This window comes from Drosophila melanogaster, chromosome 3L (assembly GCF_000001215.4).
Source record: "Drosophila melanogaster chromosome 3L".
Classification (NCBI taxonomy): Eukaryota; Metazoa; Arthropoda; class Insecta; order Diptera; family Drosophilidae; genus Drosophila; species Drosophila melanogaster.
The window spans coordinates 1,602,828-1,618,252 of NT_037436.4; the positions used below are offsets into that span (position 1 = coordinate 1,602,828).

Genomic DNA, 15,425 nt, shown 5'->3' on the forward strand with positions numbered 1-15,425 from the left:
TTTTTGAAACCAATATAATAGCTGTATAGAAACGAAAATAAAAGAGAACCACTTCTGTTCCAGCACAGTTCCGGTTCCGCTTCTGAAGTACCGTTGTTAAAAATATTCAGTCGACGCTGCTGTAATCAAAATTGACAGTTTTATTAAAAATAGATTAGATGCAATAGAATTATTTTTTGGACCGTAAAGTGCAAAATTTTCATATGATCTGTGTCAAAAGAATGCCGTGGAGCAATGTTCGCATATTTCTGAAGCTCGCTTCCCAGCGATGCCAGCTCCTAAGTGTGGGCTCCATCCAAGAGGCGTCTGCAGGACACCGATCGGGCTCCTTCGAATCGGATGCCCTGTCGAGCACTTCGAATGCCAGGCACATGGAGTGCCTGTTCGCCAAGTGGCTGGGGGACACTAGCTCGGTCAATGGAGTGGGTTATATGACCTGCGGTCAAAATACCTATTTACATTGCCTTTTGATTTCGCAGACCTGGCAGAATTTCTTCAAGGGAATGGTAGAGAAACAAATAGACTCGCAACCGCCTCGGAATAAAGAAGCAGAAGGAGATGTTCTTCCCTCGGTAATTTCGATCTTCTTTAATATGCTTTTTATTCTTCAATTTCTTTCTTTAATCACAGATAGGAACCACAACGCCAACAGATGCAGCGATTGGGGCTCCAGTTTTGGGAAGGAGAAAAGCAGTCTCTTCTTCGGCACAGCAGAGTCCTTTGGACACTTCGGAAGCGGACTTCAACAGTTGCGTGGCTCAGTCTCAAAAGCATGATATTGGAGTGCTTTCACACTCAACGGATATCAGAACTTCTGGCATATACGACAAACAGAAACTGCCCACATTGCCCAAAGATGGCATTCTGAAAGGCTGTTCAATAAACGGATCAAATATAGCCAGTGAAGCTCATTCATCGATTTTATTGGGGAATGAAGTGGCACACAACATTTCCAAAAACTTGACCAGAAAAATGTCGCAAAAAAATACTCCAGACAAGCCAGAAAAACCACATAAGCATGAAGAAATCTTGACGGGTTCCAGAAGAACCGGAAACTCGCGCAACAACTTTCAAAAGAAATTCGGCTCATTCGAAATTTTTATGAAATTCTGGAAACACGCACATGCATTGGATAAGTATAAGCGGCATATTGGTCCAGTAATGGTTGTGAAGAAGCGTTCAAAAACCAATTCAAAGCCAATTAACGTCATGTACTTCAAAAATTATTACGAAAAGGGTTTACGTCTAAGGAAGGAAAGGTTGAATAAAATCAAAAGCAATAAGAAAATTAAAATGCCTTCAAAAAGCCCTAAGGAGTCCGTAGCTAAAGAAATCATTGAAAATGCCAATATACCACAATCTCACCCAGAAACAAAGAAATCCACATATGTTTCAAAACACAAGAGCGATACATATGCGACCCTTGAGGAACTGATCAACGATATTGATGACATCGCCATAAATGAGAAGTTGTCTGAATCGATTGAGCCAGTGAAAACCAAGAAAGACAGTAAAACACCGAAGCTGTTGGAGAACACTCCCAAAAAGAAGCCAAAGAATTTCAAAACGGCACTTAGGGTTTTCAAGCCCGAAGAGAAGGTTATCCCAAAATCGGATAATATGCCGAGCTCAAATATCAAGCCCAATCCCGTTTCCAAGTTGGACAAATCCAAATTAAGTAAGCCGAAGACTGAAAAATACATTCCTTTGAGGGTTTTCAATACACCAAAAGAAGACGAAGACAAGTCATGGATATATTGGGATGAGTTGGCAGTGAAAAGCCTGCGAAAACCAACTCAAGACTAGCACTTCATCCTCAGAAACCCAAGAAGGAAGTTGGGCAGCCTCTTCATCCTTTGAACTGAAACTAACCTAACGAATCTCAGCACGTCTTGCCACAAGTGATTCCTACTATGAGCTGATCTCACAACTTTCTCAGCCTTCGAACCCTAAGCACCAAATTCAAAATTTAACAGGTATTTCGGTAGTCCCTTCTAGAACATGAACCAATGTCGTCTGAGGAGCCTGGCGCGGATCAGGAGGAGCCTGACACTGGGTTTGCGGGGAACTGACCAACACGTCCTCGCCCGTCAAGCCCTCCGCACCATTCAAACGACCTCACAGCGGCGAGGTGTCCATGATCTGGACTCCTTCGCCAATGGATGCAGTGCCGCCTACATCGAGGGACTCTACAACAAGTGGAAGCGCAATCCCAGTTCCGTAGATGAGGTGAGTCCTATAATTACTTTATATTTATAACGTTTGAATAATTATATTATATATTTATAATAATAATAAAATGTGTATTTATCCAATTGAATCTGCGTCCAGTCCTGGAACGAGCTCTTCAGCAGCAACGATTGGTCCAGCCCCAAGAGAAGTCCTCTTCAGGTTTCGCACTCCCGGAAGTACAGACGTCCTCCGGTTGAAAGGATAGCTGTGAAGGCTCGGTCGGGCGAAAGGACGGCTTCCGGTGGCGCATCTGCAGCTCCAGCCGCACCTCCCAGCGACTGGAAGAACATTGATGACCACCACGTGATCCAGGCCATCATCCGTGCCTATCAATCGCGCGGTCACTTGGCCGCCGATCTGGATCCCTTGGGTATTGTTGGTCCGAAGAAGCGTACGTCGGTGGATGGCACCCAGCGACATGCCGCCAGGGAGGTGCTCCGCCAGCACTTCTCCTATATATTTAGTAAGCCAATTATTGTGGTTAGAAGTTATCTAACTGAATAACTGAATCTATATACCTTTATTGCAGATGACCTCAATACCGTGTTCAAGTTGCCCTCATCCACAATGATAGGCGGTGATCAGGAATTTCTGTCACTAAAGTGGGTTTCCAATAGATCCAATCCACCGAGAAAATAATAAGTACCTTTCTTCCCACCAGAGAGATCCTGGATCGCTTGGAGCGCATCTATTGCGGCCACATTGGAGTGGAGTACATGCAGATCACGTCGTTGACAAAGACCAACTGGCTTCGCGACCGTTTCGAGAAGCCTGGAGGCCTGGACTTGACCAAGGAGGAAAAGAAGCTCATCCTAGAGCGTCTCACTCGCTCGACGGGATTCGAAAACTTCCTGGCGAAAAAGTTCTCGTCGGAGAAGCGTTTCGGACTGGAGGGATGCGACATTATGATACCCGCTATAAAGGAGGTGGTTGACCGGGCCACGGACCATGGCGTGGAGTCAATTTTAATAGGTACATCTCATGGGACCAAAACCTTTTCTATCACTAATCCAAAACGTCTTCTAGGAATGGCGCATCGAGGGCGCCTCAATGTCCTCGCCAACATCTGTCGCAAGCCCATTTCGGACATCCTGTCTCAGTTCCACGGCTTGCAGGCCACCGATTCCGGATCTGGCGACGTTAAGTACCATCTGGGCGTGTTTCAAGAGCGGCTCAACCGACAGACAAACCGCATGGTGCGCATCACCGTGGTGGCGAATCCCTCTCACTTGGAGCACGTCAACCCGGTGCTCCTGGGTAAGGCCCGAGCGGAGATGTTCCAACGGGGCGACACATGTGGCAGCACGGTGATGCCCATCATTATCCACGGAGATGCCTCCTTTTCCGGTCAGGGCGTGGTCTACGAATCAATGCATCTGTCCGACTTGCCCAACTACACCACCTACGGCACCATTCACATTGTGTCCAACAACCAGGTGGGCTTCACGACAGATCCGCGTTTCTCCCGCTCCTCGCGCTACTGCACGGACGTTGCCAAGGTGGTGAATGCTCCGATACTGCACGTGAATGCGGACGATCCGGAGGCGTGCATCCAGTGCGCTCGCATTGCCATCGACTATCGGACACGATTCAAGAAGGATGTGGTCATCGACATAGTTGGCTACCGACGCAACGGGCACAATGAGGCGGATGAACCCATGTTCACCCAGCCGCTGATGTACCAGCGCATAAAAAAACTGAAGCCATGCCTCCAGCTCTACGCCGATAAGTTGATCAAGGAGGGAGTCGTCACGGATAGCGAGTTCAAGGCAATGGTGTCAAGCTACGAAAAGATCTGCGAGGACGCTTGGGCCAAGTCCAAGACCATCAAGACCATAAAGGTGAGTCGATTTGCTGACAAGCCAGTCGCCCCATTCAATTGATAATCTGCATTTCGCAGTATTCCTCTTGGATCGACTCTCCCTGGCCAGGATTCTTCGAGGGTCGCGATCGCCTGAAACTGTGCCCCACTGGCATCAGCACGGACACCCTGAAGACGATTGGCAACATGTTCTCGACTCCTCCGCCGCCGGAGCACAAGTTCGAGACACACAAGTGAGTACAGAATGGATGGGTTATATTCCTTCCTAACCATGGCAATCCTTTCCAGGGGCATCCTTCGCATACTGGCCCAGCGCACGCAGATGGTGCAGGACAAAGTGGCTGACTGGTCGCTGGGCGAGGCCTTCGCCTTCGGCTCGCTCCTTAAGGAGGGCATCCACGTTCGACTATCCGGCCAAGATGTGGAGCGCGGCACCTTTTCGCACCGGCACCACGTCCTGCACCACCAGTCGGAGGACAAGGTGGTGTACAACTCACTGGACCACCTCTATCCCGACCAGGCGCCCTACTCCGTCTCCAACAGCTCCCTGTCGGAGTGTGCGGTCCTTGGCTTCGAGCACGGCTACTCCATGGCCAGTCCCAATGCTCTGGTCATGTGGGAAGGCCAGTTTGGGGACTTCTGCAACACGGCGCAGTGCATCATCGACACGTTCATAGCCAGCGGCGAAACCAAGTGGGTGCGCCAGTCCGGAGTCGTCATGTTGCTGCCACACAGCATGGAGGGCATGGGCCCGGAGCACTCTTCCGGCCGCATTGAGCGCTTCCTGCAGATGAGCGACGACGATCCGGACGTCTATCCGGATACCTGCGACGCTGACTTTGTGGCTCGCCAGCTAATGAATGTCAACTGGATTGTGACGAATCTCTCCACGCCCGCAAATCTGTTCCACTGCCTGCGCCGCCAGGTGAAGATGGGCTTCCGGAAGCCGCTGATTAACTTCTCGCCCAAGTCACTGCTCCGCCATCCGCTGGCGCGAAGTCCCTTCAAGGACTTCAACGAGTGCAGTTGCTTCCAGCGCATCATTCCCGACAAAGGACCCGCCGGCAAGCAGCCCGACTGCGTCCAGAAGCTGGTCTTCTGCTCGGGAAAGGTCTACTACGATCTCGTCAAGGAGCGCGACGATCACGAGCAGGTGGAGACGGTGGCCCTGGTGAGGGTGGAACAGGTGAGACGCCTCCCAACGCGACACCTCTTCTTGTTCATGATAACCATGATTGGGCGCATCCTCCAGCTCTGTCCCTTCCCCTACGACCTGATCAGCCAGCAGCTGGAGCTGTATCCCAAGGCGGAGCTGCTGTGGGCCCAGGAGGAGCACAAGAACATGGGCGCCTGGTCTTACGTGCAGCCGCGTTTCGACACGGCGCTCCTCAAGAACGAAAACGAATCGTAAGTCCTAGATAGTAGTACACCCCGTCTTCCAAATGTCAAGGTGCAATGCCAGGCCTTGGGCTACTCCCCTTCGGGTGATTCAATTAAGGTGCGATTAGCGTCGACGCACCTTCAGATCGGTGTCAATCGGTGTTGGTGGCGCCTCCTCCGCGGACGCCTTCCCCACGGGCATCGCTCGCCAGCCGAGATTCCGAGGTGGCAAGATGGCGGCGGGCTGCGTCATGGTGATGGCGATTAGCGATGGTGATACCCGAGCCAAAAGCATGCCAACCGCACAGGTTTTAGTTAGGATACCCAGTGTTTGGCGAGCACGAAGGGGTATGTCCATTTGCATGGTCTATATAAAAGAAATCTTTGCAGATTTGAAATGGCCAAATTCGATTCCAAACTGAAAAACGACTGTTTTCAATTCCTCCCTCCAAAACTTTCAGAAACTAGCTCTATTGTTTCAAGTAACTTAATTTAGTGCTTATGGCACTTAATCAAAGTACTAGGCACTAATCAGTGTCACTAGTTGAGTGTTGATACCGCTTTGTGTGCCAAGGTTGTTCTGCCCCAAAGATATTTTACAAACTTGTAAAACGCTTCTTCTGTAAACTCTGCCAAATATATAGTTGTTTGGTTTTCGGTGGTGTAACGCACTTGGCCTCGCCAGAGTTCATCTGGCGCCCCCGAAAGTTCGTTTGCCTGCTCCCCCACCTCTACCTAACCATATAGTGAGGTGATTCTCTGACCTGGTTGGCGTAATAATTTAGGGTCTAGTTGTTAGTAAGCTCCGAAACGATCAATTGCCGTCGGCTCCAAATAATTTGTTGAATTTGGCAACTGCGTTGTTAGTAATTGGCCCGATCCGAACGACCTCGTTGCAGATCGCGGACAGCCATGTCGATGTTGGACATCGCATTGTGCTCGCAGAGAACTGGCGCAAGGAACTTGGCACAGATTCGCGGCGTTTGATAGCGAAACACATCCCCGCATCAACGGTTGCCCGTGTTCGTTCGCCTTATAGACCCTATAGATATTGTATCTCGCCGCTCCACCAAAGTCTCATTCGCATGCGAATCCAACAATGGTCGTCCCTAATAACGCCAGTGCGCTGCGCTAGATTTCTGCGCTGATTTATGGAAACAATATTGCCGGCCCGACCACGAAACAGCACGTCTGGGGGAAATTCAAAATAATATTATGTACGAAAGAGATATATGATTTCATGAGCAAAAAAAAAAAAACAAAAAAAAAACAGCCTGCGAGGACTCTTCTCTGCACTTGAAATCTTTGATGTTTCGGTCTTCATAAGTGTTTCCAACTATCGCTCAACTCGAAATTCCGAACATATAGAATGAAATGTGCTTTGTTTTTCAATTGCTTGGTGCAAATATGTAGGTGCACTGGAAAAAATATAGGTTCTATAAATATCTAAGCTATTTCCTTCACTTTTGACGCTATGAACCGATTTATCTTTCATCATTTATTTTCCATTAAATGTAATTGATTTATTAAAATTACCTGATTTCTGATTGAGAAATGTCAAATTGTATCTCCTTTGTTTGCCTGTTCGGAATAATTTATTCGACAGCCCCGCGACAACAACAGACATGATATGTGATTTCTTCCGGTGTACTCACATAATGTCTTGATCGCACATTTAGTACTTGGTTGCCAGCCCCGAGAACTGAATGAAAATCCCGCCCGAGGCCTTAGGAATGTAGCATATTCGCAGGTCCGCGCGTCTACTATATGATGGCATGCCTCATTCCCATTCCCATCCCCGAACCCATCCCAATCCCAATCCCAAACTGATTCCCCGAGCGATATGATGTTCGTAGATGTTTATGGGTGGCATGTGCGATGTGTGTTTTTCCGAGCTTCTTTGTTGTTTTTGTCACCACGAATTAAAATCTCAGATAATTGCGAGAGATTCTCGCTAAGAATTCCTGTAGCGCCGAGCCAAACGCCTTGACAATCAATTATGAGAAATGTCCGATGATCTTGGGCGGAATGTTTTTGTTTCGTTTTCTATATATCCGAGATATATGTATGTATATATACAGATCAAATGCAGGCCACTGCACGGCAAAATCCCGCCAAAGTTTTATTAATGGCACGCATTTCTCTGGGGAGAATTTGAGGGTATTTTTGGTGGCTATTTGGACACTGATGGAGGAGTGGGTGGCATCTAATGGCGACTGCTGATTGAGCTGTTTGCCTGACCCTGGTAGGTCGTGCACTATTCATTCATCGGATTGCTCAGATAGGCTTTTATAAATAAACCGGACAACGGGGAGGAGGATCGAGATTCGCGGGAAGCATCAATCGTCGAATGGCAAGCATCGGAATAAACAGATCCATAAAAGTTTTATGAGTAATTGGCTTTGGAGCGGCCCAAAATAGAACCACCTCGCATAACTGAAATATTCTCCGCTTTATTTATCAATAAATAGCTTGTTTATAATTACACATACAGATTATACTTAGATGTAAACGAAGGCCTGGAATAAGTTACACTAAACACTAGGATACACATAAGACTAGGCTACTACTACGTTAGATATATGTACATATATAGACCGACTAGGACGAATCACTCACTATAACGTAACTGAATGTCGAGTTGAGATCCTTAAAAAATTACCTCGCATGGCGGACAATTTTTTAATTGCACTCAAAGTTGGCTGGACACACGGGACAATGGACACGGGACACGGGACACCACTGGGTGGGATTCGGTGGGTTGGTTTGCTGTTCTGCTGGTGTCTACACCATGTTCCATATGCTGTAGCTGGCCGCCCGGCGCTCCTCCTCGGCCACCTGCTCGTAGTCGATCTCCAGGTACTCCTTGGTGCCAAAGCGCACCTTCCGCCCGGTGTACTTCTTGATATAGCTGACGTGGGCGGGCACCTCCTTTCCCTCGATCTCCAGCTTGTACGAGATGCTGGTGATCCGTTCCAGTACACGGCCGCGCTTCCAGCGCACCTGCGTCTTACGATAGCGCTCCGCGTAGAGCACCAGGTCGCCAATCTTGTACTCCCTTACGTGCAGGCAGGATTTGAGTTCATTGACAGGCTCGGGCTCCTCCGCTGGCGCCTTGGGGTCCTCCTCGTCGTCCGTCACGTAGGCTATGGCCCGCTCGATGGTCTCCACCTCCGGGATGGCAGGCTCCTCCGGCTCGGGCTGCAGGAAGAATGTGTCGCCGACGGAGAGGCGTCGCTTCTGTCTCTTGATGATCACCTTCTTTTTGATCTTGCGCGGCTTCTTGGGCTCCGGCGCAGGCTCGACTTCAGGTTCCGGTTCGACCTCCTCTAGAGCTGGGGTTTCGGCAGTTGTTTCCTCCGCGGGAGTTGCTTCTTCGGGCTTCGCGCTATCCTCATTTGCAGTCGTTGCCTTTTTCGCCTCCTCCTTTGGTTTCGCTTGCTTCTTGGGCGGAGTAAGCTTGTTGATCCTGGAGGACAGCTCGTTGATCTTGTTCCTGTCGCGCAGTATGTTGCTCAGCTTGCTGGAGTCATTCTTCTCCTGCTTCTCGGGCTCCTTGTCAATGGAATTCTTGCGCACCAGTTTCTTCAGATGCGTAGGCTTCTTCTTTACGAGCGACTCCTGATTCTTGGCCGCATCGTGCGGCTGCTCGACCGTCTCGATCTTGACGGGCTGCACCGGTCCGGCGAGTACTTTCAGCTCCGGCATGGTGGCTAGACTGTCGCCGGGAGGCGGCTGCTCTCCGGCTTTTGTAGCTTCGGCGGACGACTGTGACTGCTGCTCTGGCGATGACTCTTCGTGCACCAATGTCGCTGCTATTTGCGGCGCAATGTCAGCGCCGATGGCCACCTGTTGCGGCGTCGCTGGCACCAGAGCCTCCTGATCGATGATGGGTTCCTTGGACTCGGGCAATGGATCTTGCGGGGCTGCGGTAGCTGCCGGCACCACCAGCACCGTTTCACCAACCAACTCCGCTAGTTTCAGGCTGGCGCGTCTGGTTCCTTCGCCTGCTGGCGCTAGATTGTCAATCGCCGGATCGGCATCGATCTTTGATTTGGCCGCTGGTGTTGCAGTTGTCGCCGGTGTTGCTGCTGCAACTACAACTTGGCCGCTCTTGGCACTGGGCAACTTGGCTGGCACCGCGGTGACCTCTGGCGTAGCCAATTGTTCACTGGTGGCCGTCTCCTTCTCCTCGGCTATCGATGCCGTTTCCCTCGAGTTGCCAATGCAATCTTTTGTTGTCGATGATGCTGCTCTTGGGGATGTGCATGTAGATGTGGATGGGGCAGCCGTGTCGCCCATTAATTTCAGCTTCTTCTTGCGCTTGACAATCGCCTCCGAGTCGGAGGGTCGCCTCTGAGTGATGAGAACATCGCTCTGCTCGACGGCCGGCTCCACCTTGATCTTGGATGGTTCCACGGCGGCGATCGAGGCGCGTCTGGGGTTCTTCACCTTCACGATGACTTTCTTCTTGGTCTTGGACGCTGGTGGCGATGTGGGTGACTCATCTGGCTCAGATGGTTTGATTACGGACACATCATTACTTTTGTCAACTTCTGTAGTTCCTTTGGGTTCCGATTCCTTGGGAGTCGCTTCTCTTTTGGGAGAGAACCCCTTATGGGTTTCTTCCTTGGTAGTTTGCTCCTTGGGAGTAACATCTTTGACGGATTTTGACTTGAGTTCACTCTGCACCTTGGCCAGGAACTCTATTTTGGCCTGGGTTTTGCTTTTCTCGGGTTGCTTGACTTGTTCGCCTGTCTTCGGAAGTTCTCCATTCATTTTTGGTTCTTCACCTTTTACCTCTGAGATTTTAGTATCACTAGATTCATTAGAAGGCGATTTTGAAACATCCTCTCCAAGCTTCACCGCCAGTGGCTCAGAATATTCCTTACTTTCCATTGGCGGCTTGACATCCAAATAATCTTGGTCCTTTGGCAGCTTTCCATCTTGGTTTTCCAACTCTTTCGATTCTTGATTATCATTCTTTTCTTCTTTTTTACTGACTTCGATTACCTCTTTAAAATCCTTTTCACTAGTTTTTGTTTCTTTGCTTGCATTAAGTTTCTGCTTTCCATTTGTTTGAGCATCCCGTTCTGCTGAATCTTCCAAGAGCTCCCTAGCAAATGGTGTCTGTTCTCTTTGCACCTTAGTATCCTTGGAGGCATTTACCAGTTCCTCTCCAGCTTGCTCCTTTTCCTCCTCGGCCTCATCGAAGTAGCTGCGTCGCCGGACTTTCTTCACAAATCGAAAGGACACTGGAGCAGCTTGATCTCCAACTGGTGTCGACTGGGTCTGCTCCGCCGCAGATTCCGCCTCGCTCTCCGTGCTGTACTGCTTGAGCACTCCCTTCACCTCGCTGAGTGCACCGGAGATTCTTGCCTTGAGCTTGTTCAGCCGCTCGATCACATCCTCGGGCTTCTCCTCCACGGAGTCCTGCGAGCGGACGCGTCGCTGGCGCCGCAGACGTGTCCTTTCGGGTAGCACAGAATCCACATCGATGGAGGAGGTGCTGTCGCGGCTGATGGATGTGCGCTTTATATCGCCCAGCAACGGAGCATGCGTAGCGGGAGCACTAGGCTCCACATTGCGTATACTACGACTCGTGGCACCCAATCTAGTGACTGGCGACTCCGGACGCGGACTCCTGCTGGGCAGTGATGGACTGGGTGTCTTCAGCTCGTATTTCATCTCGCTGGGCTGCTGCTCTGTGGCGCTAGTATTGTTGTTGTCATCCGCCTGTTCCGTCGGCTGATCCAGTAGTTGCTCGGCGGGGTAAACCTCGACCACCGTATCTGTCTCCCGCTCCTCGCTGACTTTGCTCACGGTCATGTCCGCTCCGGCGGCCACCTCGCTCCAAAGGTTACCCGTCTCCGGATGGGCACAGATCACTTCGATGGCGTCGGTCAAAAGGTCGAGCAGCTCCCAGTCCCAATCCCAGTTCCTCTCGGTGAGGAAGGCGCGCACGGAGCTTTTCAGTAATTCTATATTTGGCCGACTTCGATTCGCGTTCGGATTTGGATTCGGATTCGGATTTGGGTTTCGCTCGCGGGTCAGTAGCCGACCGAGATCCACGTCCACTTGCTCTGGCGACGATTCGCGGGCGTCTGAGAGATCGCCGTACTGCTGGTGGTTGGTATTCCGATTCAGATTCTGATTTTGGTGCTGCTGCTGCTGCTGATGCTGTTGCCCATTCGCATCTATTGTCTGCTCCCTGGCCAAACATATTGACTGCTGCTCGCGATCTCTCATATTTGGCTCATTATGATCTTCGGCCTTCTCTAATTTGCTTTGCTCGCATATTTCGCGTTTATTTTTGGCCCCATCCATGGCGTCGTCGTTTTTGTGGTCGTGTCGCCGCTGGCCGAAGGCGTCATTAAGATTTTCCGCCTGTTGATGCTCGATTTCCCTTGCCACGTTCAAGTTTAATGCGAATGAGAGTGCTTCTGCCGCCGCCGTCTGCTCCTCGGCCTCGGGTTCATTATCAAACATCGGCGGCACCTTATGTACACCAGCTCCTCCTCCGCCTACATCTATTTCGTCTATTTTGTCTATTTCGGTGACTTTGTCGAGGCCCGGCTGCGTCATTGTTGTTGTGGCGGCGGTGGGTGGATGTGGATGTGGGTATTCGGGCTCATCTTCAGACATTGCTCGATAATTGGGAAAGCTAACAAATCGTTTTTTAATTATGGGAAATTCCTGGGACGCCTGCTCAGCGTGTGAGCTGGCCACCTGTCCGCGTCGGGTCATGGTGGTGCTCATTTCTGGGAAATGGCCGTCGGAATTCTTGCGGGGCAATTGCAGCAGTCTGGGAAAGTTCATCTGCCACGGGGCGTATACTTGATGTATGGGGAATCTTGCTGTGCACGGTGCGTATACATGATGTGGGCTGAATAGTTGAGTTTCATCTAAAATTGTGTGGTTCTCTGCTTCTTTCTGGTGCTTGAAGAAAAACAAGGGAAATCCTTGGTTGCTCCTTGATTTCAGATGCAAGGGAAACTTTCCTGTTTGCATTGTTTGGTAATATGTCTGGCAGACCTGCATGTTCCTGCTTCCACCCGCGTGATTCATGGGAAAGCTGCTCTGCCAAGCGATTCCTTGGCCAACCGGAAATTGCCCTGCCATTCCGAGCACTTCCGGCGCCGCCGCCTTTGACCAACAAAACACGGCTGACTCAGCTCCCTGATTTGCGATGCCATCAACAAGCCACTGCGAATTATGAATATTATTATTAGCTGCTGCCTGCGACATCAATGTCTGCTCCTCTGCTTCCCCCGATTCTGCCGGCCAATCCGCCTGCTGTGTCTTTGTCATCATCCTGCTGACCTATTGTCGTGGCCAACACGCGACCAAAGCGGGCTTATTCCTCCGATCACAATCGACTATGTATCACTCAACACGTTGCAAGCTAAACTGGCGCAATCCGTCGGCGGATGCACCGTGATCCGTCTATCTCAATTCGTTCCCAGTGGCTGCGCCTCGCTGGCAACCATCCGATCATTGATCAGTCTGCAATCTATGTAATTGCACATGAGTTGTGCGGCGTCAGGTGAGCATAAGGATCGAATTAACAATGCCCTGCAGATGGGTACTTATAGTGGTTGTTTTCAATTCACCAAAATAAAACTGTTCAAATCACTTGGTGCTATAAGATAAAAACAAGCCAGCTATTTGTTGTTCAAGAAAGTGTTTAGTATTTATAATTTATAATAATGTTCTCTCAGCTAACGTAAACATAATTTTATTATCTTCTCAGTGTTAAAATATGTGCTATTCGTTTATTAAAAAATTCCCTCCACTCAGCAAAATGTAGATAATACTAATCTGCTCGACTTATCTAAGCCAACTGAAATAACTGGACATGATTCCTATGTAGACTCATGGACCACATGGATGAATTAACTACAGGGCATATCAATGTTGATAGATCTTGTAAAACAATAGAAATCAAAGTTTGGTCAGGGGAGGTCGCGCGTGTTTCGGATGCTGGGCAGACCGAGGAGCGCTCTTGTATATGCACATCGGATAGGGTCTGCTATATAGCCGAAATATATATGTCAGCTTGCCAAATTGGTTTTTTGCGGGCCACAAAAAAAAAAAGAACGACAGGCAAAGAGACCGAATAAAAATCAGCTCGCGTCGCCCACCGACAATGCTATTGTTTAAATAGACCACAGAGCACGGCGCTATTTGGGTGACGTGGGGTAATACTGGGTGTCCATTCAGCAATTCTAATCCCATTCTGTTTCTTCCTCGCAGGCGCTGCGTGTCCTATCACGGACGACCGCCCAGCGCCTCGCCAGCGACGGGCAACAAGGTGCAGCACTACAACGAGTACAAGGCCCTGATCACAAGCATCTTCGGAGAGCTGACGCCGGAGAACAAGAAGCGAATCGAGGATCGGATCAAGAAGCAGCAGGCAAAGGCCAAGGCGGATGCGCAATCGAAACCCAGTACTAAGCCACCAGCCGCTCCACCAAAGGGCGGTTCGTCGCCGCCACCAGGTAAGGGCGAATCTGGAGGAAAAAAGAGATCCGATTCGTCTCCATCTGCGTCTATAGCTCCTACAGGTCCAGCACCCCGTAAGCCACTGATCAGTCTGCCAAGTAGACCTCCAAGGGGTGGAAAGCAGCGGTCCGGCTCGGCTCCAGCTCCTAATCTGGTTGATGAAGATTCAGCTGCTCGAAATAGGGAACCAGATGCTTCTGCATATGATGGCGCATCACCGTCAGCTTGGAAGAGATCGGGCTCTGCTCCAGCACCGAGTGTAGTTCCCAGGGCATCGGCCTCCCGCAGTCCGTCTAGAAAGTCACCTTCACCCTCTCACGACGGCATATCTCCTTCTACAAGACAAGAATCCTTAAGCAAAAAGAAATCAGGGTCGGCTCCAGCTCCGACGCCAACTTCTCGTGGACCATTCCGGACTGCGCCCTCCAATACAGAATTCATAAAGCGCAGACCTGCTAAAGATTACGGCAGTAGAAATGAAACCCAAAGCACTCCCGGGGAGTCGGAACTGGACCCAACAAAACCACAGCCCTAGTTTGAATCCTCCTTTGTAAGTCCACCAATAAAGATAGGTAATAGTTACAGAAAGAATATAAATATAAAACTTTACTTGTAATATCAACAACTTGTGGAGGCGACGCCTCCATTGTCTTTTGCTCAGTACTTCCAAAAGTTTGGATTCTGTTCCATGCGACGCTGGAAATTCGTATACCAATTTTGAACGACGGAGAAGGGCACAAAGGTCTCGCTCGAGATGGGCGGGATGTCTCTGGCTGCCACTCCGAAGCTGGAGGCGTAGTTGAAGAAGTTCTCCAGCATTCGCTGACCAAATTGCTTGTTGTCGTTGGCAGTGGACTGAAAATTGGAAATGGGGTTAGATTTGAATCGCAATTATTGCGCCAATCAAATCGGTTGGCAACTACTGATCTTCAGAACTTACCACGGCTGGCGTCTGTTGGGCCACCGTTAGCTCCGGTTCGAGGGAAACTCCAATCTGTGCGATGTGTGAGATCTCCTGGCTGCCGAAGACCATCCCGTGAGCCTGGGCCTCCAGCTCGTGACTCTTCTTCAGCTGGGCGATTTTGAAGATGGCGGAGGGCTTGGTGTTGTTTATGTGACCCAGATACTGCCATGTGGGTGCTGCGTTCGCGTCCGGCCAGCTGAAATATATCGCAGCGGAGGTGCCGACGGGCAGGGGTGATACGCCGGTGAGGAATACTACCAGGTAGTTGACGGATTCTATGTCGGGCACATTCACGAGCAACTTGGTGGCGTCCACGGCCACAAAATCCGATTGGGGCAGGCGTCCGGAGACTATCAGACCGAATAGCGACATTTTCGAGCGGTGGACTATTCCAGAATTCGATATGCCCGCTTTGTTGGGGGAGGAGATGTTATGGAGATGAGCAAAAAGGAACTACCTTATCGATGCTTTCTTTCCTAATGGTGTACAGCCCACTACGTTTCTAACAAAAAAATATATTGA

At 50.0% G+C, this 15,425-nt stretch overlaps 4 protein-coding genes and 1 non-coding gene across 12 annotated transcripts; 3 read left to right on the top strand and 2 right to left on the bottom strand.

Moving 5' to 3' along the window:
* The first annotated feature begins 126 nt into the window (after positions 1 to 126).
* CG18170 (uncharacterized protein) lies at positions 127 to 14,528 on the top strand. Of its 2 annotated transcripts, NM_001031926.2 has the most exons (12): positions 127 to 422; positions 480 to 572; positions 631 to 2,229; positions 2,332 to 2,695; positions 2,762 to 2,834; positions 2,894 to 3,204; positions 3,259 to 4,073; positions 4,133 to 4,287; positions 4,343 to 5,240; positions 5,307 to 5,461; positions 13,691 to 13,935; positions 14,002 to 14,528. In NM_001031926.2, exons 1-3 carry the CDS (start codon positions 204 to 206, stop codon positions 1,804 to 1,806), a joined length of 1,488 nt encoding a protein of 495 aa, NP_001027097.1. In that variant the 5' UTR covers positions 127 to 203; the 3' UTR covers positions 1,807 to 2,229; positions 2,332 to 2,695; positions 2,762 to 2,834; positions 2,894 to 3,204; positions 3,259 to 4,073; positions 4,133 to 4,287; positions 4,343 to 5,240; positions 5,307 to 5,461; positions 13,691 to 13,935; positions 14,002 to 14,528. The 2 variants fall into 2 exon arrangements, with proteins under 2 accessions (NP_001027097.1, NP_001027098.1); NM_001031927.2 differs by having other exon boundaries at positions 4,343 to 5,461; positions 13,691 to 14,528.
* On the top strand, positions 127 to 14,528 carry CG33791 (uncharacterized protein). Of its 6 annotated transcripts, none has more exons than NM_001169851.1 (12): positions 127 to 422; positions 480 to 572; positions 631 to 2,229; positions 2,332 to 2,695; positions 2,762 to 2,834; positions 2,894 to 3,204; positions 3,259 to 4,073; positions 4,133 to 4,287; positions 4,343 to 5,240; positions 5,307 to 5,461; positions 13,691 to 13,935; positions 13,993 to 14,528. In NM_001169851.1, the coding sequence occupies exons 3-12, from the start codon at positions 2,002 to 2,004 to the stop codon at positions 14,472 to 14,474; spliced, it is 3,726 nt and encodes a 1,241-aa protein (NP_001163322.1). In that variant the 5' UTR covers positions 127 to 422; positions 480 to 572; positions 631 to 2,001; the 3' UTR covers positions 14,475 to 14,528. The 6 variants fall into 6 exon arrangements, with proteins under 6 accessions (NP_001163322.1, NP_001027099.1, NP_001027100.1 ...); NM_001031928.2 differs by having other exon boundaries at positions 14,002 to 14,528; NM_001031929.2 differs by having other exon boundaries at positions 4,343 to 5,461; positions 13,691 to 14,528.
* CG12105 (uncharacterized protein) lies at positions 7,869 to 12,974 on the bottom strand (the record flags this gene model as incomplete). Of its 2 annotated transcripts, none has more annotated exons than NM_139375.2 (1): positions 7,869 to 12,974. In NM_139375.2, one exon carries the CDS (start codon positions 12,746 to 12,748, stop codon positions 8,219 to 8,221), a length of 4,530 nt encoding a protein of 1,509 aa, NP_647632.2. In that variant the 3' UTR covers positions 7,869 to 8,218. The 2 variants fall into 2 exon arrangements, with proteins under 2 accessions (NP_647632.2, NP_001261268.1); NM_001274339.1 differs by having other exon boundaries at positions 7,869 to 11,683.
* Positions 14,521 to 15,331, bottom strand: CG13926 (uncharacterized protein). The gene is made up of 2 exons (NM_139376.4): positions 14,880 to 15,331; positions 14,521 to 14,794 (listed from the first exon to the last, which is right to left on the bottom strand). The coding sequence occupies exons 1-2, from the start codon at positions 15,273 to 15,275 to the stop codon at positions 14,597 to 14,599; spliced, it is 594 nt and encodes a 197-aa protein (NP_647633.1). The 5' UTR covers positions 15,276 to 15,331; the 3' UTR covers positions 14,521 to 14,596.
* On the top strand, positions 14,658 to 15,363 carry asRNA:CR45814 (antisense RNA:CR45814). Its single transcript, NR_133152.1, has one exon.
* Positions 15,364 to 15,425: the final 62 nt, after the last annotated feature.